The 22,595-nt window shown below is 67.3% G+C and overlaps 1 protein-coding gene and 1 long non-coding RNA gene across 2 annotated transcripts in view; both read right to left on the bottom strand.

Annotated features, from left to right (window-relative positions):
• Nucleotides 1–4,015: 4,015 nt before the first annotated feature.
• SRCAP (Snf2 related CREBBP activator protein) overlaps nucleotides 4,016–22,595 on the bottom strand; it is a 49,924-nt gene continuing 31,344 nt past the window's right edge. Inside the window, exons 18-24 of the mRNA XM_067314869.1 lie at nucleotides 11,727–11,827; nucleotides 10,337–10,533; nucleotides 10,120–10,234; nucleotides 8,921–9,100; nucleotides 7,176–7,352; nucleotides 6,342–6,425; nucleotides 4,016–5,491 (exon numbers count right to left, since the gene is read on the bottom strand). Of these exons, the coding sequence (XP_067170970.1) occupies nucleotides 4,016–5,491; nucleotides 6,342–6,425; nucleotides 7,176–7,352; nucleotides 8,921–9,100; nucleotides 10,120–10,234; nucleotides 10,337–10,533; nucleotides 11,727–11,827 (2,330 nt within the window). The remainder of the gene's footprint in view (nucleotides 5,492–6,341; nucleotides 6,426–7,175; nucleotides 7,353–8,920; nucleotides 9,101–10,119; nucleotides 10,235–10,336; nucleotides 10,534–11,726; nucleotides 11,828–22,595) is intronic.
• On the bottom strand, nucleotides 19,223–22,072 carry LOC136995151 (uncharacterized). Its single transcript, XR_010886772.1, has 3 exons — nucleotides 22,030–22,072; nucleotides 20,478–20,826; nucleotides 19,223–19,422 (listed from the first exon to the last, which is right to left on the bottom strand). It is a non-coding gene; the product is annotated as an uncharacterized lncRNA (long non-coding RNA).

Raw genomic sequence — 22,595 nt, 5'->3', positions numbered from 1 at the left:
AAACCGCGTCCCCCCCCCGGGGAGGGCACAAAGGAGCCGCCGGCCGCGTCTCTGTTCAAAAGGAACCTATTTTACATCGTGGTCGCGCTGTACAGGGGGGCCGCCGGCCCCCGCCAATGTACACGGTTAAAAAAACGGGCCCCCCCGGCCCCCCCGCCCCCCCCCCTCCCCCGCCGGCTCCGGCATCGCTTCCCGGCTCCGGCGGCGCTTCCCGGCTCCGGGGACGTTTCCTCTTCTCCTTCTCCTTCTTCCTCCCCTCAGCCCCCAGGTCAGGTATTTTCCGGCTCAAATGTTGCGTCGTTCTGTTCCCCCCCCCCCCAAAAGAAAAAACCAAGGTCGGATGTTTGCCGGCTCCGGTGTCGGATCTTTGCCGGCTCCGGGTCAGATGTTTGCCAGCTCCGGTGTCGGATGTTTGCCGGTTCCGGCGTCGTCGACGTCGGATGTTTCCCGGTTCTGACGTTGCTCCCCAAGTTGGATGATTCTCTGCTTCGGTGTTGCTCGTGTTGGGATGTTTCCCGGCTCCGGTGTTGGCTGAGGTCGGATGATTCCCGGCTCCGGTGTCCCAAAGTCAGACAATTCCCAGCTCTGATGTTATCTGAGGTTGGATGATTCTTGGCTCCGATGTCCCCAACGTTCGATGTTTCCCGGCTCTGGTGTTGCCAACATCGGACATTTCCCAGCTCCGGTGTCGCCAACATCAGACGATTCCCAGCTCCAATGTTAACTGAGGTTGGATGATTCCCGGCTCCGGTGTCCCCAACGTCGGGCAACTCCCAGCTCCGATGTTATCTGAGATCAGATGATTCCCAGCTCCAATGTCCCCAATGTTGGATGTTTCCCAGCTCCAGTGTTGCTCCAGGTCGGATGTTTCCCGGCTCTGGTGTTGCCAACATCGGACATTTCCCAGCTCCAATGTCGCCAACGTCAGACGATTCCCAGCTCCGATGTTATCTGAGATCAGATGATTCCCAGCTCCGATGTCCCCAACGTTGGACATTTCCCAGTTCCGGTGTTGCTCCAGGTTGGATGTTTCCCGGCTCTGGTGTTGCCAACATCGGACATTTCCCAGCTCCAATGTCGCCAACGTCAGACGATTCCCAGCTCCGATGTTATCTGAGATCAGATGATTCCCAGCTCCGATGTCCCCAACGTTGGACATTTCCCAGTTCCGGTGTTGCTCCAGGTTGGATGTTTCCCAGCTCCGGTGTCGCCAACGTCAGACGATTCCCAGCTCCAGTGTTATCCGAGGTCAGATGATTCCCGGCTCTGATATCCCCAAAGTTGGACGATTCCCGGCTCTTGGTGTCCCCCCAGGTCGGACGTTGCCCAGCTCCGATGTCTCCCCAGGTTGGATGATTCTCGGCTCCGATGTCCCCAACATCGGAGGTTTCCCAGCTCCAATGTCACCCCGGGTCTGATGTCTGCTGGCTCCAGTGTCCCCAACATCAGACGCTTCCCGGCTCCGATGTCCCCAACATCAGACGTTTCCCGGCTCCAGGGGACCCTCGAGGTCAGACGTTCCCCAACTTCAGCGTCCCCCCAGGTCAGACGTTGCCCAGCTCCGATGTTCCTCGTGTCGGATGTTTCCTGACTCCAACGGCCCCAATGTCGGACACTTCCCATCTCCGATGTCCCCAACGTTGGGCGTTTCCCGGCTCCGACGTCCCTCCGGGTCAAGCCGTTGGCTGGCGCTGCCGGTTTCGGTGCTCGTTGACTCTGGTGGACCTCCAGGTCGGACATCCGTTGGCTCCGGCATCCGCTTGGGTGTCGGCCAGCTCCGGCGTCCCCCAACTCGGACATTTCCCGGCTCCGACGTCCCCCACGTTGGACGCTCGCCGGCGCCGCCGGTTTTGGTGTCGGCCAGATCCAATATCGGCCGGTTTTGGTGTCCACCAGCTCCGACACCTGCGGGTCGGACGCTGCCCGTTCCCGTCGCCCTGTTTTCCGTCCCCGTCGCCCCATTTTCCGTCCCCGTCGTCCCGTTTTCTGTCCCCGTTGTCCCGTTTTCCGTCTCCGTTGCCCGCCGGCTTCAACGTCCCCCCAGGTGAGACGTTTCCTAGTGCCAAAACCCACCGGTTTTGGTGTTTGCCGGCTCCAACATCTGCCGGTTTTGGTGTCCACCAGCTCCGGCACCCGCAGGTAGGACATTTCCCAGCTCCGTCACCCGTTGGCTTCAACGTCCTCCAGCTCGGATGTTTTCCAGTACCAAAAAACACCGGTTTTGGTGTCCACCAGCTCCAACATCTCCTGATTTTGGTGTCTGCCAGCTCCAACATCTGCCAGTTTTGGTGTCCGCCAGCTCCAACATCTGCTTTTGGTGTCCACCAGCTCCAACATCTGCTGCTTTTGGTGTCCACCAGCTCCAACACCCGCAGGTCGGACATCTCCCATCTCCGCCATCAGCCGGCTTCAACGTCCTCCAGATCAGACATTTCCCGGTGCCGAAAACTGTCGGTTTTGGTGTCCACCAGCTCCAACATCTGGTTTTGGTGTCCACCAGCTCCAATGTCTGCCAGTTTTGGTGCCCACCAGCTCCAACACCTGCCGGTTTTGGTGTCCACCAGCTCCAACATCTGGTTTTGGTGTCCACCAGCTCCAACACCTGCCAGTTTTGGTGTCCACCAGCTCCAACATCTGGTTTTGGTGTCCACCAGCTCCAACACCTGCAGCTTGGACATCTCCCATCTCCGCCACCAGTCAGCATCAACGTCCTCCAGATTGGACATTTCCCGGTGCCGAAAACTGCCGGTTTTGGTGTCCACCAGCTCCAACACCTGCAGCTTGGACATCTCCCATTGCTTCCGTCAACCAGCTTCAATGTCCTCCAGATTGGACACTTCCCAGTGCTGGAAACTGCCTGTTTTGGTGTCTGCCAGCTCCAACACCTGCTGGTTTTGGTGTCCACCAGCTCCAACGTCTGCCAGTTTTGGTGTCCACCAGCTCCAACATCTGGTTTTGGTGTCCACCAGCTCCAACACCTGCCAGTTTTGGTGTCCACCAGCTCCAACATCTGGTTTTGGTGTCCGCCAGCTCCAACATCTCCTGATTTTGGTGTCTGCCAGCTCCAACATCTGCCAGTTTTGGTGTCCACCAGCTCCAACATCTGCCAGTTTTGGTGTCCGCCAGCTCCAAGATCTGCTGGTTTTAGTGTCCACCAGCTCCAACATCTGCTGGTTTTGGTGTCCACCAGCTCCAACACCTGCAGGTCGGACATCTCCCATCTCCACCACCAGCCGGCTTCAACGTCCTTCAGATCAGACACTTCCTGGTGCTGAAAACTGCCGGTTTTGGTGTCCACCAGCTCCAACACCTGCAGCTTGGACATCTCCCATTGCTACCGTCAACCAGCTTCAATGTCCTCCAGATTGGACACTTCCCAGTGCCGGAAACTGCCGGTTTTGGTGTCCGCCAGCTCCAACATCTGGTTTTGGTATCCACCAGCTCCAACACCTGCTGCTTTTGGTGTCCACCAGCTCCAACACCTGCAGGTCGGACATCTCCCATCTCCGCCACCAGCCGGCTTCAATGTCCTCCAGATCAGACACTTCCCGATGCCGAAAACTGCCGGTTTTGGTGTCCGCCAGCTCCAACATCTGGTTTTGGTGTCCACCAGCTCCAACATCTCCTGATTTTGGTGTCCACCAGCTCCAACACCTGCAGGTCGGACATTTCCCACCTCCGCTGCCCGTCGCCTTCAACGTCCCTCGGCTCGGACGCTTCCCGCTGCCAAAACCGGCCGTTTCGGGTGTTTGCCGGCTCCGGCGTCCGCCGATCCCAACACCCGCGGGCCGGACGTCGCCCGTCTCCGCCGGCTTTCGACGTCTCCCGGCCGCCGCTCGCCGAAAACGCCGGGTTTGGGGGGGGGCGGAAACGCCGACCGGCTCCACCGCCCTCGGCGTCCGCCGGCGCCGGGGGGTTTTTTTGGGATTTTATTATTTATTAATTCCAGAGGGGGATAAAAGGGGGGAAAACGGGCGCGAGGAGGCGGCAGCCGGCGGCGGCGGCAGCGGGGGGGTCACGTCTTGGCCTTGCGGCCGCGGCCGGCATCGGGGGCCGATGGCGGCGGTGGTGGCGGTGGTGGCGGCGGAGGCGGCGGCGTGGAGCCGGCGGTGGAGCGGGTGTTGGCGGCCGGCGGTGCGGCGGCGCTGCGGAGCCGCCGCCGGGTGTTGCCGGCGGGTGTTGGCGGCGGGTGACGGCGGCGGCGCTTGGCGGGGGGCGGCCGCCGGCGGCCTTCCTCGTCGCCGCTGGACGCCGAGGAGGAGGACGAGGCGGGCGAGCGGCGCCGTTGCTGCTGCCGCCGTTGTGCCGGTGTTGTCACCGCCGCCGCCGGCTGTTGGCGCCGCCGTTGCCGCCGGCCCGGCTCGCGCTCCAGCGGCGGCAGCAGCCCGCCGGGCCGCCGGCGGGTGCAGCGGGCCGGCGCCTCGGAAGCGCTGCTCTCGGGCGAGGAGCCGCGCGCCGGCGCTGCCCGCTTGGGCGGCCGCCCCCGCTTCCGTTTCGGCGGCGGCGGCGTCACCGCTGTCACCGTCACGGGGGGGGTCGCGGCGTTGGCGCCCCGCGCCGGCCGCCCCCTGCGGCGCGCTCGGCCCCGCCGCCGCGGCCGCCGGCCCTTGGGGCGCCGGGGCGCCGGGCGCCGTTTGGGCGGCCGCCCCCGCTTGCGTTTGGGCGCCTCGGGGTGCGGCGGCGCCGGGCGCCGGCGGCAGCAGCGGCGGCGCCGACGGTGCCGGCTTCCTCCTCCGACGGGCGCCGAAGCCTCCGCGTCCGAGCTGGCGGCGGCGCCGGGGGGTGACGCCGCACGGCGGTGACGGGATGACGGCGGCGGCGGCGGTGGCAACAACCGGCGGCGGCGCCGCGCCGGCGCCTTCTCCTCCACCACCGTCACCAGCCGCCCCGGCAGCTTGCGCAGCACCTTGGCCGCCGGCCCCGGCCCGCCGCCCCCCTGCCCGATGGCCACGTCGGCGCTGGTGCGGCGCCGCGCCGGCGCCTTGGGCCCCTCCGCCTGTTGCTGCTGTTGCTGCGGCGGTTGCGCCGGCGGTACCTCGGCGGCGTCAGGCGGCGGTTGCGGCGGCGGCGGCGGTTGTTGCGGCGGTGGCGGCGGTGACGGCGACGGTGACGCCGGGCGGGCGCCGCGCAGCCGCTCGCTGGCTCGGGTGCCGGGACGTTCCGGCGGCGGCCGGGGCTGCCGGGGACGGGGGCGGTTCAGCGCGGGGCCTTCGGCCTCGGCGGTTTCGGCGGCTTCGGCTTCGGCTTCGGCGGGGGCGGCGGCGGGCGGCTCCTCCTCTTCCTCCCGCTGCTCTTCCTCCTCCTCCTCGTCCTCTTCTTCCTCCTCCTCTTCCTCGTCCTCTTCTTCCTCTTCCTCTTCTTCCTCCTCGTCCTCTTCCTCCTCCTCCTCCTCTTCCTCCTCCTCCTCCTCCTCTTCCTCCTCGGCCGGCAGGCGGAAAACCACCTCGTCCTTGGCCTGGTCGATGTCCTTGCGAGCCGCCTCCACCTGCTCCTGGGGGCGGGGGCGGCCGTGGGGCACCCGGCCTCCGCCCCCGAGCTGGGCACCCATGGGTGCTCCTGCCCCATAGCTGGACCCATATGGGTGCTCCCGCCCCATAACCAGACCCCTATGGGTGCCCCCACCCCATAGTGGGACCCCTACAGGTGCTCCCACCCCATAGCTGGACTCATATGGGTGCTCCCAACCCATAGCTGGGTCTCCTATGGGTGCTCCTGCCCCATAACTGGATCCCTATGGGTGCTCCTAACCTATACCTGGACCCCTATGGGTGCTCCTAACCCATAACCAGACTCCTATGGGTGCCCCCACCCCATAACTAGACCCATACAGGTGCTCCTGCCCCATAACCGGATCCCTAAGGGTGCTCCCACCCCATAACCTGATCCCTATGGTTGCTCCTAACCCCTAACCAGACTCCCATGGGTGCCCCCACCCCATAACTGGACCCCTACAGGTGCTCCCACCCCATAACCAGGCACCTACGGGTGATCTTGCCCCATAGCTGGGCCCCTATGGGTGCTCCCACCTCCTAACCAGAGTCCTATGGGTGTTCCCGCCCCATAACTAGACCCTATGGGTGCTCCCATCCCATAACTGGACCCATATGGGTGCTCCTGCCCCATAGCTGGGTCTCCTATGGGTGCTCCCGCCCCATAACTGGACCCCTACGGGTGCTCCTAATCCATAACTAGATCCCTATGGGTGCTCCCACCCCATAGCTAGGTCCCTATGGGTGCTCCTGCCCCATAAGGGACACCCTCGGGTGCCCCCCGGGCGCACCCCCACCCCACGGGTGCCCCCCACCCCCCGGGTGCCCCCCGGGTGCCCCCCCGGCGCCCACCTCGGCCTGCTTGAGCTCCTCGCGGCTGACGTCCTCCAGCGACGCCTCCAGGAAGTTCATGGCGTAGCGCTCGATGGGCGTCAGCTGCGGCCCGGACGCCTGGGTCCCTCGCGCCACGGGGACCCCGGAGGCGCCGCCACCCCCCCCCACCCCCTCCTGCCGCTGCCCACCCGGACACCCGCCCGGACGCCTGGGCCCCTTGCCTGGACGCGTTGGGTGAGTCTATGGGCAGCTGGGGCCCTCCCGGACGCCTGGGCCCTTCCCCGATGCCTGGGTGCTTTCCTGGACGCCTGGGCCCCCCCCGGATGCCTGGGTCCCTTCCGGATGCCTGGGCCCCTCTTGGACTCGTGGGCCCTTCCCGGACTCCTGGGCCCCTCCCGGACTCCTGGGCCCCTCCTGGACGCCTGGGTCCCTCCTGGACACCTGGGCCCTTCCCGGACGCCTGGGCCCCTTCCTGGACGCCTGGGTCCCTCCCGGACGCCTGGGCCCCTCCCAGACTCCTGGGCCCCTCCCCGGGCTCCTGGGCCCCTCCCGGACGCCTGGGCCCCTCCCGGACGCCTGGGTCCCTCCCGGACGCCTGGGCCCCTCCCGGACATCTGGGCCCCTCCCAGACTCCTGGGCCCCTCCCGGACTCCTGGGCCCCTCCAGGATGCCTGGGTCCCTCCCGGACATCTGGGTCCCTCCCAGACACCTGGGCCCCTCCCGGACGCCTGGGTCCCTCCCGGACGCCTGGGCCCCTCCCGGACGCCTGGGCCCCTCCCGGCCGCCTGGGCCCTTCCCGGCCGCCTGGGCCCCTCCCGGCCGCCTGGGCCCCTCCCGGCCGCCCGGGCCCACCTGCTCGACGAGGGAGGCGATCTCCTGCTCGGCCTTGGAGGGCTCGTCGTCGTCGTCGCGCGGCCGCTCCTCCTCCAGCGGGATGCTCTCGTTGAACTCGGCCAGCTCGGCCACCTGCTCCGCCTTGGCCTGCGTCGCCGCCCGGATGTCCTCGGGGTCCTCGGCCCGGCACAGCGCCTGCGGGGACACCAGGGGACGTCAGGGGACACAGGGGATGGAGGAGGACACCGGAACATGGGGGGGACGCGGGGGGACGCAGGGGCGTCCTCGGGGTCCTCGGCCCGGCACGGTGCCTGCGGGGACACGGCGGCGTCAGGGGACATCGGGGACGTCAGGGGACACTGGGACATCAGGGGACATCGGGAGCGTCAGGGGACATGGGGACATCAGGGGACATGGGGGGACACAGGGGCATCCTCGGGGTCCTCGGCCCGGCACGGTGCCTGCGGGGACACGGCGGCGGCGTCAGGGGACATCGGGGACGGAGGGGGACATGGGGGGATGCGGGGACACGGCAGCATCAGGGGACACAGGGACAGAGGGGGACACGGGGACATGGGGGGACACAGGGGCGTCCTCAGGGTTCTCGGCCTGGCATGGCGCCTGCAGGGACACAGGGACGTCAGGGGACGCAGGGACATGGGGGGACACGGGGACGTCGGGGACGCAGGGGCGTCCTCGGGGTCCTCGGCCCGGCACAGCGCCTGCAGGGACACAGGGACATCAGGGACATCGGGGACAGAGGGGGACACAGGGACATGGGGGGACACGGGGACACAGGGGCGTCCTCGGGGTCCTCGGCCCGGCACAGCACCTGTGGGGACACGGCGGGGGGTGTCAGGGGACATGGGGGGACACGGGGACATCAGGGACACAGGGGTGTCCTCGGCCCGGCACGGTGCCTGTGGGGACACGGCGGGGGGTGTCAGGGGACATGGGGGGACACGGGGACGTTGGGGACACAGGGGCATCCTTGGGGTCCTTGGCCCAGCACAGCGCCTGCGGGGACACGGCGGGGGGCGTCAGGGGACATCAGGGACGGAGGGGAACATCGGAGACGTCAGGGGACGCGGGGACATGGAGGGACACAGGGACGTCAGGGACACAGGGACATTGGGGACGGAGGGGGACACGGGGACATGGGGGGACATGGGGACATCGGGGACGCAGGGGCGTCCTCAGGGTCCTCGGCCCGGCACAGCGCCTGCAGGGACATGGGGACATGAGGGGACACAGGGACATTGGGGACACAGGGGGACATGGGGGGACACAGGGACATCAAGGGACACGGGGGGATGTTGGGGACATGGGGGGACGCGGGGGCATCCTTGGGGTCCTCAGCCTGGCACAGCGCCTGGGGGGACACGGCGTCAGGGGACACAGGGACATTGGGGACACAGGGATGTCGGGGACATGGAGGGACACAGGGGCATCAGGGGACATTGGGGACGTGGGGACATCAGGGATGGGGGGGGACGCAGGGATGTTGGGGACACAGGGGGACGCAGGGTTGTCCTCGGGGTCCTCAGCCCAGCTCAGCATCCAGGGACACGGGGACGTCAAGGATGTCAGGGACATCGGGGACACCGTGACGTCCCTGGGGTCCTCGGCCCGGCTCAGCGCCCGGGGACGTTGGGGACATCGGGGACGTTGGGGACACCGTGACGTCCCTGGGGTCCTCGGCCCGGCTCAGCGCCCGGGGACGTCGGGGACATCGGGGACATCGGGGACACGGCAGGACCCACCTGCTCGAGGATGTGGGTGCGCCGGGTGGCGGCGGGGTCCTCGTCCTCGTCCCCGGGGACGTCCCTGTCCTTGTCCCTGTCCTTGTCCCTGTCCTTGTCCCTGTCCCGGTCCCGCTCGCCGTCCCGCTCGCGCCGTCCCGGCTCCTCGGGCGCCATGTCGAAGAGCTCCCGGATGGTTTGCTGCGGCGCCGCGGGACGCGTCAGCCCGGACGCCTGGGCCCCTTCCCGCCCGGACACCTGGGTCCCATCCACCCGGACGCCTGGGCCCCTTCCCGCCCGGACGCCTGGGCCCCTTCCCACCCGGACACCTGGGTCCCTTCCCGCCCAGACACCTGGTCCCTTTCTCCCCGGACGCCTGGGTCCCATCCCACCCGGATGCCTGGGCCCCTTCCCGCCCAGACACCTGGATCCCATCCACCCGGATGCCTGGGTCCCTTCTCCCCAGATGCCTGGATCCCTTCCCACCCGGACGCCTGGGCACTTTCCCGCCCGGACGCCTGGGTCCCTCTGTGCCCGGACACCTGGGCCCCTTCCCACTCGGACACCTGGGCCCCATCCCGCCCAGATACCTGGGTCCCTTCCTGCCCGGACACCTGGGTCCCATCCACCTGGACACCTGGGTCCCTTTCCCACCCGGACACCTGGGCCCCCTTCTCACCTGGACACCTGGGTCCCTTTCCCACCCGGATGCCTGGGCCCCCTTCCCACCCGGACACCTAGGTCCCATCCCACCTGGCCACCTGAGTCCCATCCACCCGGACGCCTGGGTCCCTTCCCATCTGGACACCTGGATCCCTTCTCCCAGGACACCTGGGTCTCTTCCCACCCAGATACCTGGGTCCCTTCCTGCCTGGACACCTGGGCCCCTTCCCACCCAGACGCCTGGGTCCCATCCTGCCCAGACGCCTGGGGCCCTTCCCACCCGGACACCTGGATCCCTTCTCCCAGGACACCTGGGTCCCTTCCCACCTGGACACCTGGATCCCTTCTCCCTGGACACCTGGGCCCCTTCTGCCCAAACGCCTGGGTCCCATTTGCCCCAGACACCTGGGTCCCTTCTCCTTGGATGCCTGTATCCCTCTGCGCCCGGACACCTGGGCCCCTTCCCGCCTGGGTCCCATCCACCTGGACACCTAGGTCACTTCCCACCCGGACGCCTGGGCCCCCTTCCCACCTTCATCCCTTCCCTCATCCGTCACCTGCTTAAAGTAAGCGGTGGTGAAGTTGCCGCCCTCGATGGCCATGTCGCCCAACATGCGCTTCTGGTTGGCCTTCTTGAGGATGTTCTCCTCCACCGTGCGCTCGCTGATGAGCCTGTGGGTGACACCAAGGGGCCCAGGCGTCCGGGCGCCGGAAAAACACAACACGGAGAAGGAGGGGGCCCAGGCGTCCGGGCGCGGGGCCGCGGCGCCTCACCGGTAGATGTGGACGTCGCGCGTCTGGCCGATGCGGTGGCAGCGGTCCTGCGCCTGCGCGTCCATGGTGGGGTTCCAGTCGCTGTCGTAGAAGACGACGGTGTCGGCGCCGGCCAGGTTGACGCCGACGCCGCCGCTGCGGGTCGACAGGATGAAGCAGAAGATGCGCTTGTCGGCGTTGAAGCGCTCCATGAGGGCCTGCGGGGAGGTGGGGTGGGGTGGTGGGTCAGCGCCCGGACGCCTGGGCCCTGCCTACGAGGACACCCAGACGCCTGAATCCCACCTAAGATGTCGTCTGGACACCTGGATCCCACCTGAGATGTCACCTGGATGCCTGGATCCCACCTAAGACGTTGCCTGGATGCCTGGATCCCACCTGAGATGTCACTCAGACACCTGGATCCCACCTGAGATGTCACCTGGAAGCCCGGATCCCACCTGAGATGTCACCTGGACATCTGGATCCCACCTGAGATGTCACCTAGATGCCTGGATCCTACCTAAGACGTCTCCCAGATGCCTGGATCCCACCTAAGACGTCACCTGGACACCTGAGTCCCACCTGAGACGTCTCCTGGACACCTGGATCCTACCTGAGATGTCAGCTGGACACCTGGGTCCCACCTGAGATGTCACCTGGACGCCTGGATCCTACCTAAGACGTCTCCTAGATGCCTGGATCCCACCTGAGATGTCACCTGGACACCTGGATCCCACCTGAAATGTTATCTGGATTCCTGGGTCCCACCTGAGATGTTACCTGGATTCCTGGGTCCCACCTAAGATGTCGCCTGGACACCTGGAGCCCACCCAAGATGTCACCCGGATGCCTGGATGCCACCTGAGATGTCACCTGGACGTCTGGATCCCACCTAAGACATCGCCTGGACCCCTGGATACCACCTGAGATGTTGCCTGGATGACTTCATCCCACCCAAGATGTCACCTGGACACCTAGGTCCCACCTGAGACGTCACCTGGACACCTGAATCCCACCTGAGATGTCACCTAGACACCTGGATCCCACCTGAGATATCACCTAGATGCCTGGATCCTACCTGAGATGTCACTTGGGCACCTAGATCCCACCTGAGATATCACCTGGATGCCTGGATCCCACCTAAGACGTCACCTAGACACCTGGGTCCCACCTGAGATGCCACCTGGATGCCTGGATCCTACCTGAGATGCCACCTGGACACCCGGAACCCACCTGAGATGCCACCTGGAGACCCGGATCCCACCTGAGATGCCTCCTAGACACCTGGATCCTACCCGAGATGCCTCCTGGATGCCTGGATCCCACCCGAGACGCCTCCTGGACACCAGGGCCCCCTTCCCGGACGCCGGGGCCCCGTTGGGGGGGGGGGGGGGGGGGGGGCGGCACCCACCTGGCGCTGCTCCACGCGGGTGCTGCCGTCGAGGCGCAGGTAGATGTGGCCGTGGTAGGTGAGGACCTGGACACCCCTCGCTCCCTCCCCCCGCCGGAAGCCTGGATCCCACCTGAGACGTCACCTGGACACCTGGATCCCACCTGAGATGTCACCTGGACACCTACGTCCCACCTGAGACGTCACCTGGACACCTGGATCCCACCTGAGATGTCACCTGGACGCCTAGGCCCACCTGAGACGTCACTCAGACACCTGGATCCCACCTAAGATGTCACCTAGACACCTGGGTCCCACCTGAGATGTCACCTAGATGCCTGGATCCCACCTAAGACGTCACCTAGACACCTGGGTCCCACCTGAGATGTTGCCTGGATTCCTGGGTCCCCCCTAAGACGTCGTCTGGACACCTAGGTCCCACCTAAGACATCACCCAGACGCCTGGATCTCACCTAAGATGTCACCTAGACACCTGGGTCCCACCTGAGATGTCACCTGGACGCCTAGGCCCACCTGAGACGTCACTCGGACACCTGGATCCCACCTAAGACGTCACCTAGACACCTGAATCCCACCTGAGATGTCACCTGGATGCCTAGGCCCACCTGAGACGTCACTCGGACACCTGGATCCCACCTGTCACCTAGACACCTGGGTCCCACCTGAGATGTCACCTGGATGCCTGGATCCTACCTAAGACGTCACCTAGACACCTGGGTCCCACCTGAGATGCCACCTGGACACCCGGAACCCACCTGAGATGCCTCCTAGACACCTGGATCCTACCCGAGATGCCTCCTGGACGCCCGGATCCCACCCGAGATGTCACCTAGATGCCTGGATCCTACCTAAGACGTCACTCGGACACCTGGATCCCACCTGAGATGCCACCTGAACACCTGGATCCCACCTGAGATGCCACCTGGACGCCCGGAATCCACCTGAGATGCCACCTGGACACCTCAATCCCACCCGAGATGCCTCCTGGACAGCAGGGCCCCCTTCCCGGACGCCGGGGCCCCGTTCCCGGAGGCGGCACCCACCTGGCGCTGCTCCACGCGGGTGCTGCCGTCGAGGCGCAGGTAGATGTGGCCGTGGTAGGTGAGGACCTGGACACCCCTCGCTCCCTCCCCACCCCGGACGCCTGGATCCCACCTGAGACGTCGCCTGGACACCTAGGTCCCACCTAAGACATCACCTGGACACCTACGTCCCACCTGAGAGGTCACCTGGACACCTGGATCCCACCTGAGATGTCACCTGGATGCCTGGATCCTACCTAAGACGTCTCCTAGATGCCTGGATCCCACCTGAGATGTCACTTGGGCACCTAGATCCCACCTGAGATGTCACCTGAATGCCTGGATCCCACCTAAGACGTCACCTAGACACCTGGGTCCCACCTGAGATGCCACCTGGATGCCTGGATCCCACCTGAGATGTCACCTGGAGACCCGGATCCCACCTGAGATGCCACCTGAACACCTGGATCCTACCTGAGATGCCACCTGGATGCCCGGAACCCACCCGAGACGCCTCCTGGACAGCAGGGTCCCCTTCCCGGACGCCGGGGCCCCGTTCCCGGATGCGGCACCCACCTGGCGCTGCTCCACGTGGGTGCTGCCGTCGAGGCGCAGGTAGATGTGGCCGTGGTAGGTGAGGACCTGGACACCCCTCGCTCCCTCCCCACCCCGGACGCCTGGATCCCACCTGAGACGTCGCCTGGACACCTAGGTCCCACCTAAGACATCACCTGGACACCTACGTCCCACCTGAGAGGTCACCTGGACACCTGGATCCCACCTGAGATGTCACCTGGATGCCTGGATCCTACCTAAGACGTCTCCTAGATGCCTGGATCCCACCTGAGATGTCACTTGGGCACCTAGATCCCACCTGTCACCTGAATGCCTGGATCCCACCTAAGACGTCACCTAGACACCTGGGTCCCACCTGAGATGCCACCTGGATGCCTGGATCCCACCTGAGATGTCACCTGGAGACCCGGATCCCACCTGAGATGCCACCTGAACACCTGGATCCTACCTGAGATGCCACCTGGATGCCCGGAACCCACCCGAGACGCCTCCTGGACACCAGGGTCCCCTTCCCGGACGCCGGGGCCCCGTTCCCGGATGCGGCACCCACCTGGCGCTGCTCCACGTGGGTGCTGCCGTCGAGGCGCAGGTAGATGTGGCCGTGGTAGGTGAGGACCTGGACACCCCTCGCTCCCTCCCCACCCCGGACGCCTGGATCCCACCTGAGACGTCGCCTGGACACCTAGGTCCCACCTAAGACATCACCTGGACACCTACGTCCCACCTGAGAGGTCACCTGGACGTCTGGATCCCACCTGAGATGTCACCTAGATGCCTGGGTCCTACCTCAGATGTCACACAGATGCCTGGATCCCACCTAAGACGTCACCTGGACACCTGGATCCCACCTAAGATGTCACCTAGACACCTGAATCCCAACTGACATGTCACCCGGATGCCTGGATCCCACCTGAGACGTCACCTGGACGCCTGGATCCCACCCGAGATGCCACCTGAACACCTGAATCCCACCTGACACCTGAACACCTGGATCCCACCTGAGATGCCTCCTGGATGCCCGGATCCCACCCGAGACGCCTCCTGGACACCAGGGCCCCCTTCCCGGACGCCGGGGCCCCGTTCCCGGAGGCGGCACCCACCTGGCGCTGCTCCACGCGGGTGCTGCCGTCGAGGCGCAGGTAGATGTGGCCGTGGTAGGTGAGGACCTGGACACCCCTCGCTCCCTCCCCACCCCGGATGCCTGGATCCCACCTGAGATGTCACCTGGACACCTGGATCCCACCTAAGACATCACCTGGACACCTACGTCCCACCTGAGAGGTCACCTGGACACCTGGATCCCACCTGAGATGTCACCTGGATGCCTGGATCCCACCTAAGACGTCACCTAGACACCTGGGTCCCACCTGAGATGTCACCTGGACGCCTAGGCCCACCTGAGACGTCACTCGGACACCTGGATCCCACCCGAGATGTCACCTAGATGCCTGGATCCTACCTAAGACGTCACTCGGACACCCGGATCCCACCTGAGATGCCACCTGAACACCTGGATCCTACCTGAGATGTCACCTGGAGACCCGGATCCCACCTGAGATGCCACCTGAACACCTGGATCCTACCTGAGATGCCACCTGGATGCCCGGAACCCACCCGAGATGCCTCCTGGACAGCAGGGCCCCCTTCCCGGACGCCGGGGCCCCGTTCCCGGAGGCGGCACCCACCTGGCGCTGCTCCACGCGGGTGCTGCCGTCGAGGCGCAGGTAGATGTGGCCGTGGTAGGTGAGGAACTGCTCGAGGACGTCGAGCATGCGCGTCATCTGGGTGAAGATGAGCACCCGGTGGGCGCCGGCCTTGAGGCGCCGCAGCAGCACGTCCAGCGTCTGCAGCTTCCCTGGGGGGGGGACGGCGGGGGACAAGATGGGCGGGCGGGGAACGCGGGGGGGGCGGCGCCGAGGTGAGGGGACGGCGCCCGCGGGGACGCGACCGAGGCGAGGGGACATTGCCCGCGGGGACGCGGGGACGTGGGGACGGCGCCGAGGCGAGGGGACGGCGCCCATGGGGACATGGGGACGGTGCCAAAGCGAGGAGACATCACACATGGGGACGGCACCGAGGTGAGGGGACGTCGCCCGCGGGGACGCGGGGACATGACCGAGGCGAGGGGACATTGCCCATGGGGACGCGGGGACGCGGGGACGGCACCGAGGCGAGGGGACATTGCCCATGGGGACGCGGGGACGTGGGGACGGTGCCAAGGCGAGGAGACATCACACATGGGGACGGCACCGAGGCGAGGGGACGTCACCCGCGGGGACGCGGGGACGCGGGGACGGCGCCGAGGCGAGGGGACGGCGCCTGCGGGGATGTCGCCAAGGTGAGGGGACATCACCCATGGGGACGCGGGGACATGGGGACATCACCAAGGGGAGGGAACAACGCCCACGGGGACACGGGGATGTCACCGGGGTGAGAGGACGTCACCCATGGGGACGGCGCTGAGGCGAGGGGACATCGCCCACGGGGATGCGGGGACGTGGGGACGTCACTGGGGTGAGGGGACATCACCCATGGGGACATGAGGACGTGGGGACGTCGCCGAGGCAAGGGGACATCACCCACGGGGATGCGGGGATGTCACTGGGATGAGGGGACATCACACATGGGGACGCAGGGATGTGGGGACATCACTGGGGTGAGGAGACATCACCCATGGGGACACAAGGACATGGGGACATCACCAAGGCGAGGGGACATCGCCCATGGGGATGCGGGGACATCACTGGGGTGAGAGGACGTCACCCATGGGGACAGGGGGGTGTCACCAGGGCGAGGGGATGTCACCCATGGGGACGTGGGGACATGGGGACATTGCCGAGGCGAGGGGACATCACCCACAGGGACACAAGGACAAGGGGACATCACTGGGGTGAGGAGACATCGCCCATGGGGACATGAAGATGTCACTGGGATGAGGGGACGTCACCCATGGGGACACAGGGACATGGGGACATCACTGAGGTGAGGAGACATCACCCATGGGGACATGGGGACGTCACTGAGGCGAGGGGACGTCACCCATGGGGACACGGGGACGTGGGGACGGCGCCAAGGTGAGGGGACATCGCCCGCGGGGACGCCACTGGGGTGAGGAGACGTCACCCATGGGGACATGGGGACATCGCTGGGGTGAGGAGACATCACCCATGGGGACATGGGGACGTCACCAGGGCAAGGGGACATCACACATGGGGACACGGGGATGTCACTGGGGCGAGGAGACGTCACCCATAGGGACATGGGGATGTCACCCGCGGGGATACGGGGACATGGGGACGGTGCCGAGGCAAGGGGACGTCGCCCACGGGGACCTGGGGACGTCACTGGGGTGAGGAAACATCACCCATGGGGACATGGGGATGTCACCAGGGTGAGGGGACATCACACATGGGGACACGGGGACATGGGGACGTCACCGAGGCGAGGGGACGTCGCCCATGGGGACGCGGGGACGTCACTGGGGTGAGGAGACATCGCCCATGGGGACATCGCCAAGGCGAGGGGACATCACCCATGGGGACACGGGGACGTGGGGACGTCACCGAGGCGAGGGGACATCGCCCATGGGGACACGGGGACAGGGGCGGGACGGCCACGTCCCCAGGCGGCAGAGCGGGGAAGAGACACTGCCAGCGTGACCCCGCGTCCCCCGGTGTCCCCCATGTCCCCCGGTGTCCCCTGCATTCCCCACGTCCCTACCTGCCCCCCAGTGTCCCCGGTGTCCCCCATGTCCCATGTCCTCCACGTCCCCTGACGTCCCCCGTGTCCCTGGTGTCCCCTGACGTCCGTGTCCCTACAGGTCCCCCAATGTCCCTCCACGTCCCCTGATGTCCCCCGTGTCCCTGGTGTCCCCTGACGTCCCCCATGTCCCTACGGGTCCCCCAATGTCCCTCCATGTCCTCTGATGTCCCTGGTGTCCCCCGCGTCCCTGGTGTCCCCCCGTGTCCCCAACGTTCCCGGTGTCCCTGATGTCTCCTGTGTTTTCCATGTCCCTGGTGTCCTCCGTGTCCATGTCCCTCATGTCCCCAATGTCCCTCGTGTCCCCTGTGTCCCTGGTGTCCCCAATTTCCTAAGTCCCTGATGTCCCTGCTGTCCCCCGTGTCCTGTGTCCATGTCCCTGATGTCCCCTTGTCCCTGGTGTCCCCCACGTCCATATACCTGTGTCCCTGCTGTCCCCGTGTCCCTCCATGTCCCTGCTGTCCCCCATGTCTCCGTCATCCCCCGGGTTTCCCGTGTCCCCAATGTCCCCTGTGTCTCTAGTGTCCCCCATGTCCCTGATGTCCCCTGAGTCACCAGTGTCCCTGGTGGCCGAGGTATCATCTGTGTCCCCAATGTCCCCAATGTGTCCCCAAGGTCCCCGATGTCCCCAATGTGTCCCCGAGGTCCCCGGCGCGTCCCCAAGGTCCCCGACGTGTCCCTAACGTGTCCCCGAGGTCCCCAACGCGTCCCCAAGGTCCCCAACATGTCCCTGAGGTCCCCCCCGTGTCCCCCGCGTCCCCAACGTGTCCCCGAGGTCCCCGACGCGTCCCCACGTCCCGCAGTCGTACTGGATGAGGCGCAGGTCGGGGAAGTGGGTGCCACGACGGCCACGATGCGCTGCCACCCGTGTCCCCCACGTCCCCGTGTCCCCAACGCGTCCCCGACTTGTCCCCAACATGTCCCCGAGATCCCTGATGTGTCCCCGAGGTCCCCAACGTGTCCCCGACATGTCCCCAACGCGTCCCCACGTCCCGCAGTCGCACTGGATGAGGCGCAGGTCGGGGAAGCGGGTGCCACGACGGCCACGATGCGGTGCCACCCGCGTCCCCCCCATGTCCCCCGTGTCCCCAACGTGTCCCCAAGGTCCCCAACGCGTCCCCGAGGTCCCCAACGCGTCCCCGAGGTGTCCCCAAGTACTGCAGTCGTACCGGATGAGGTGCAGGTCGGGGAAGTGGGTGCCACGACGGCCACGATGCGCTGCCACCCGCGTCCCCCGCACCCCCAACGTGTCCCCCGTGTCCCCAACGCGTCCCCGAGGTCCCCGACGCATCCCCGAGGTCCCCAACATGTTCCCAACGTGTCCCTGAGGTCCCCAACGCATCCCTGCTGTCCCCATGTCCCGCAGTCGTACTGGATGAGGCGCAGGTCGGGGAAGTGGGTGCCACGACGTGGTGCCACCCGCGTCCCCAACGTGTCACCCGCGTCCCCAACGTGTCCCCCGCATCCCCAATGTCCCCAACATGTCCCTGAGGTCCCCAACGTGTCCCCGAGGCGTCCCCACATCCCGCAGTCGCACTGGATGAGGCGCAGGTCAGGGAAGCGGGTGCCGTGACGGCCACGACGCGGTGCCACCCGCGTCCCCTGCACCCTTAATGTGTCCCCAACGTCCCCAACGCGTCCCCGAGGTCCCCGCCACGTCCCCGAGGCGTCCCCGCGGCGTCCCCACGTACCGCAGTCGTACTGGATGAGGCGCAGGTCGGGGAAGTGGGTGCGCATGTTGGCGACGACGCGGTGCCACCCCCGTCCCCCGTGTCCCCCATGTCCCCAACGCGTCCCCGGTGTCCCCGCCGCGTTCCCGAGGCGTCCCCGAGGCGTCCCCACGTCCCGCAGTCGCACTGGATGAGGCGCAGGTTGGGGAAGAGGGTGCCGTGACGGCCACGACGCGGTGCCACCCGCGTCCCCTGCACCCTTAATGTGTCCCCAAGGTCCCCAACGTGTCCCCGCCGCGTCCCCGACACGTCCCCACGTCCCGCAGTCGTACTGCATGAGGCGCAGGTCGGGGAAGTGGGTGCGCATGTTGGCGACGACGCGGTGCCACCCCCGTCCCCCGTGTCCCCCATGTCCCCAACGCGTCCCCGGTGTCCCCGCGGCGTCCCCGCAGCGTCCCCACGTACCGCAGTCGTACTGGATGAGGCGCAGGTCGGGGAAGTGGGTGCGCATGTTGGCGACGACGCGGTGCAGGGCCCGGGCGCGGGGGCGCCAGCTCGCGCCGCAGCCGCTCCTCCAGCAGCACCCGCTGCCGCTGGCGCCAGGGCGCCGGGTGCGACGCGTGCAGGGCCACCGCCGGCGCCGCCACCGGGGGCAGCACGAAGACGAACCTGCGCGCCGGGGGGGGGGGGGAGGCGACGGGGGGGGGGGGGTCAGAGCCTGCCCGGACGCCTGGGCCCCCTACCCCACCCACCCACCCACTGGGGATGGGGACGCCCGGACGCCTGGGCCCCACCCGGACGCCTGGGCCCGGTCTCTGTTCCCACCCGGACGCCTGGGCCCCCTACCCCACCCACCCACTGGGGACGGGGACGCCCGGACGCCTGCGCCCCACCCGGATGCCTGGGCCCGGTCTCTGTTCCCACCCGGACTCCTGGGCCCCTCCCAGACTCCTGGGTCCCTCCCGGATGCCTGGGTCCCTTCCAGACTCCTGGGTCCTTCCCTGACTCCTGGGCCCCTTCCAGACTCCTGAGCCCTTTCCCCGGACACCTGGGCCCTTCCCGGACACCTGGGTCCCTTCCCGGACGCCTGGGCCCTTCCCGAACGCCTGGGCCCCTCCTGGACACCTGGGTCCTTCCTGGACTCCTGGGCCCCTTCCGGACTCCTGGGTCCCTCCCGGATGCCTGGGTCCTTCCCAGACTCCTGGGTCCTTCCCGGACTCCTGGGCCCTTCCTGGACACCTGGGCCCCTCCCAGACGCCTGGGCCCCTCCCGGACTCCTGGGTCCTTCCCGGACGCCTGGGCCCGTTCTCTGTTCCCACCTAGACGCCTGGGTCCCTCAAAGACACTTGGGTCCCTCCTGGACGCCTGGGCCCCTCCCGGACTCCTGGGTCCCTCAAAGACACTTGGGTCCTTCCCAGATGCCTGGGCCCCTCCCGGACACCTGGGCCCCTCCCAGATGCCTGGGTCCCTCCCGGACGCCTGGGGCCCCTCCCGGACGCCTGGGTCCCTCCCAGACACCTGGGCCCCTCCTGGCTGCCTGAGCCCCCCCCGTTCCACCCCCCCGGACTCCTGGGTCCCTCCCAGACTCTTGAGCCCTTCCCAGATGCCTGGGTCCCTCCAGACTCCTGTCCCCCCCATCCCTTCCCGGACGCCTGGGTCCTTCCCCGGACGCCTGGGCCCCCCCGTCCCCCCCCCCCCCCCGCGCCCGGACGCCTGGGCCCCACCTCTCGATGAGGTCGGCGAGCTGCTCGAGGCGCTGCTGAGGCGTGAGGATGGCGGCGGCCAAAGCTCCGCCGCGCTCCCAGAAAGCGGCGAGGCGCCGGGGCCGGGCCGGCAGCTGGGCGGCGCGGCAACGAGCCAACCCCCCCCCCCGGGGTGCCGCCGGTGACACCGCCCGGGGTGCCGGTGGCGCCCTGGGTGGGGGCCCAGGCGTCCGGGGCCGGGCAGCAGGGTGCAGAGGCGCAGCACTTCGGCGCCGTAGACGGGCGCCAGGGCGCAGTGCTGGGCGTTGAGGCGGCCGAGGCGCTCGAGGCGTTCGGCGCGCTGCCGCTTGCGCTTCTCCTCCAGCGGCTCCTGCGGGCGATGGGTGCTGGGTGCTGGGCGCTGGGGGGTGGGGGGCACCCAGGTGTCCCCCCCCCACCCACCCACTCCCCCACCTCGAGTAGCTGCATCTCCCTCCGGCAGCTGGGTCCCATCTTCCTCCCCCCCCTCCTAAGCGCTTGTGTCCCCTCCCCCCGCCGAGCACCCGTGTCCCCCCCCCCACCACGAGCACCCACGTCCCTCCCCCCCCCGACACCCACATCCCCCCCCAAGCACCCATGTCCCCCCCCCCGAGCACCCAAATCCCCCCCAACACCTGCAACCCCCCCCAAGCACCCATGTCCCCCTTCTGTGAGCACCCAAATCCCCCCCATGAGCACCCACATCCCCCCCAAGCACCCAAATCCCCCCCCCAAGCACCCACATCCACCCCCCAGCACCCACGTCTCCCCCCCAGCACCCAAATCCCCCCCCAACACCCGCATCCCCCCCCGAGCACCCATGTTCCCCCCCCAAGTACCCAAATCCTCCCCCAGCACCCACATCCCCCCTCTGTGAGCACCCAAATCCCCCCCAAACACCCACATCCCCCCCCCCAGGCACCCAAATCCCCCCCGTGAGCACCCAAATCCCCCCCCAGCACCCTCATCCCCCCTCTGTGAGCACCCAAATCCCCCCCAAACACCCACATCCCCCCCCCCAGGCACCCAAATCCCCCCCGTGAGCACCCAAATCCCCCCCCAGCACCCACATCCCCCCCCCGTGAGCACCCAAATCCCCCCCAAACACCCACATCCCCCTCCATGAGCACCCACATCCCCCCCCCCAGGCACCCAAATCCCCCCCGTGAGCACCCAAATCCCCCCCCAGCACCCTCATCCCCCCTCTGTGAGCACCCAAATCCCCCCCAAACACCCACATCCCCCCCCCCAGGCACCCAAATCCCCCCCGTGAGCACCCAAATCCCCCCCCAGCACCCACATCCCCCCCCCGTGAGCACCCAAATCCCCCCCAAACACCCACATCCCCCTCCATGAGCACCCACATCCCCCCCCCCAGGCACCCAAATCCCCCCCGTGAGCACCCAAATCCCCCCCCAGCACCCTCATCCCCCCTCTGTGAGCACCCAAATCCCCCCCAAACACCCACATCCCCCCCCCCAGGCACCCAAATCCCCCCCGTGAGCACCCAAATCCCCCCCCGAGCACCCACGTCCCCCCCCCCGCGCACCCGTACCAGGTAGAAGGGGGAGCGGGGGGGCGGCGGGGGCTGGCGGCGGGGGCGGGCGGGGGGGGCCGGGGCGGGGGGGCGGCGGCGGGGTGCCGGCGCGCAGCGTCAGCCCCTCCGGCTCCTCCTTGGGTGCTGCCATGGGTGCTGCTGCTGCCGCCGTGGGTGCTGCTGCCGCCGTGGGTGCTGCCGCTGCGGGGGCAAACGGCGGGGGGGGGCTGGCACGGGGCACCCCGGGGGGGGTCCGGGCGCGGACGCGGGGTGCTCGGAGCCCCATCGGGGTGCTCGGAGCCGGATTGGGGTGCTCGGAGCAAAATTAGGGTGCTCAGAGCCACACTAGGGTGCTCGGAACAAAATTAGGGTGCTCAGAGACAAATTAGGGTGCTCGGAGCCAAATTAGGGTGCTCGGAGCCTGATCGGGGCGCTTGGAGCGAAATTAGGGTGCTCAGAGACAAATTAGGGTGCTTGGAGCCTGATCGGGGTGCTCGGAGCAAAATTAGGGTGCTCGGAGCCAAATTAGGGTGCTCAGAGCCTGATCGGGGTGCTTGGAGCAAAATTAGGGTGCTCGGAGCCAA

Source organism: Apteryx mantelli, chromosome 38 (genome assembly GCF_036417845.1).
Source record: "Apteryx mantelli isolate bAptMan1 chromosome 38, bAptMan1.hap1, whole genome shotgun sequence".
Classification (NCBI taxonomy): domain Eukaryota; kingdom Metazoa; phylum Chordata; class Aves; order Apterygiformes; family Apterygidae; genus Apteryx; species Apteryx mantelli.
The sequence above is the reverse complement of the archived record's forward strand: the minus strand, read 5'-3'. Positions and strand labels throughout refer to the sequence as shown.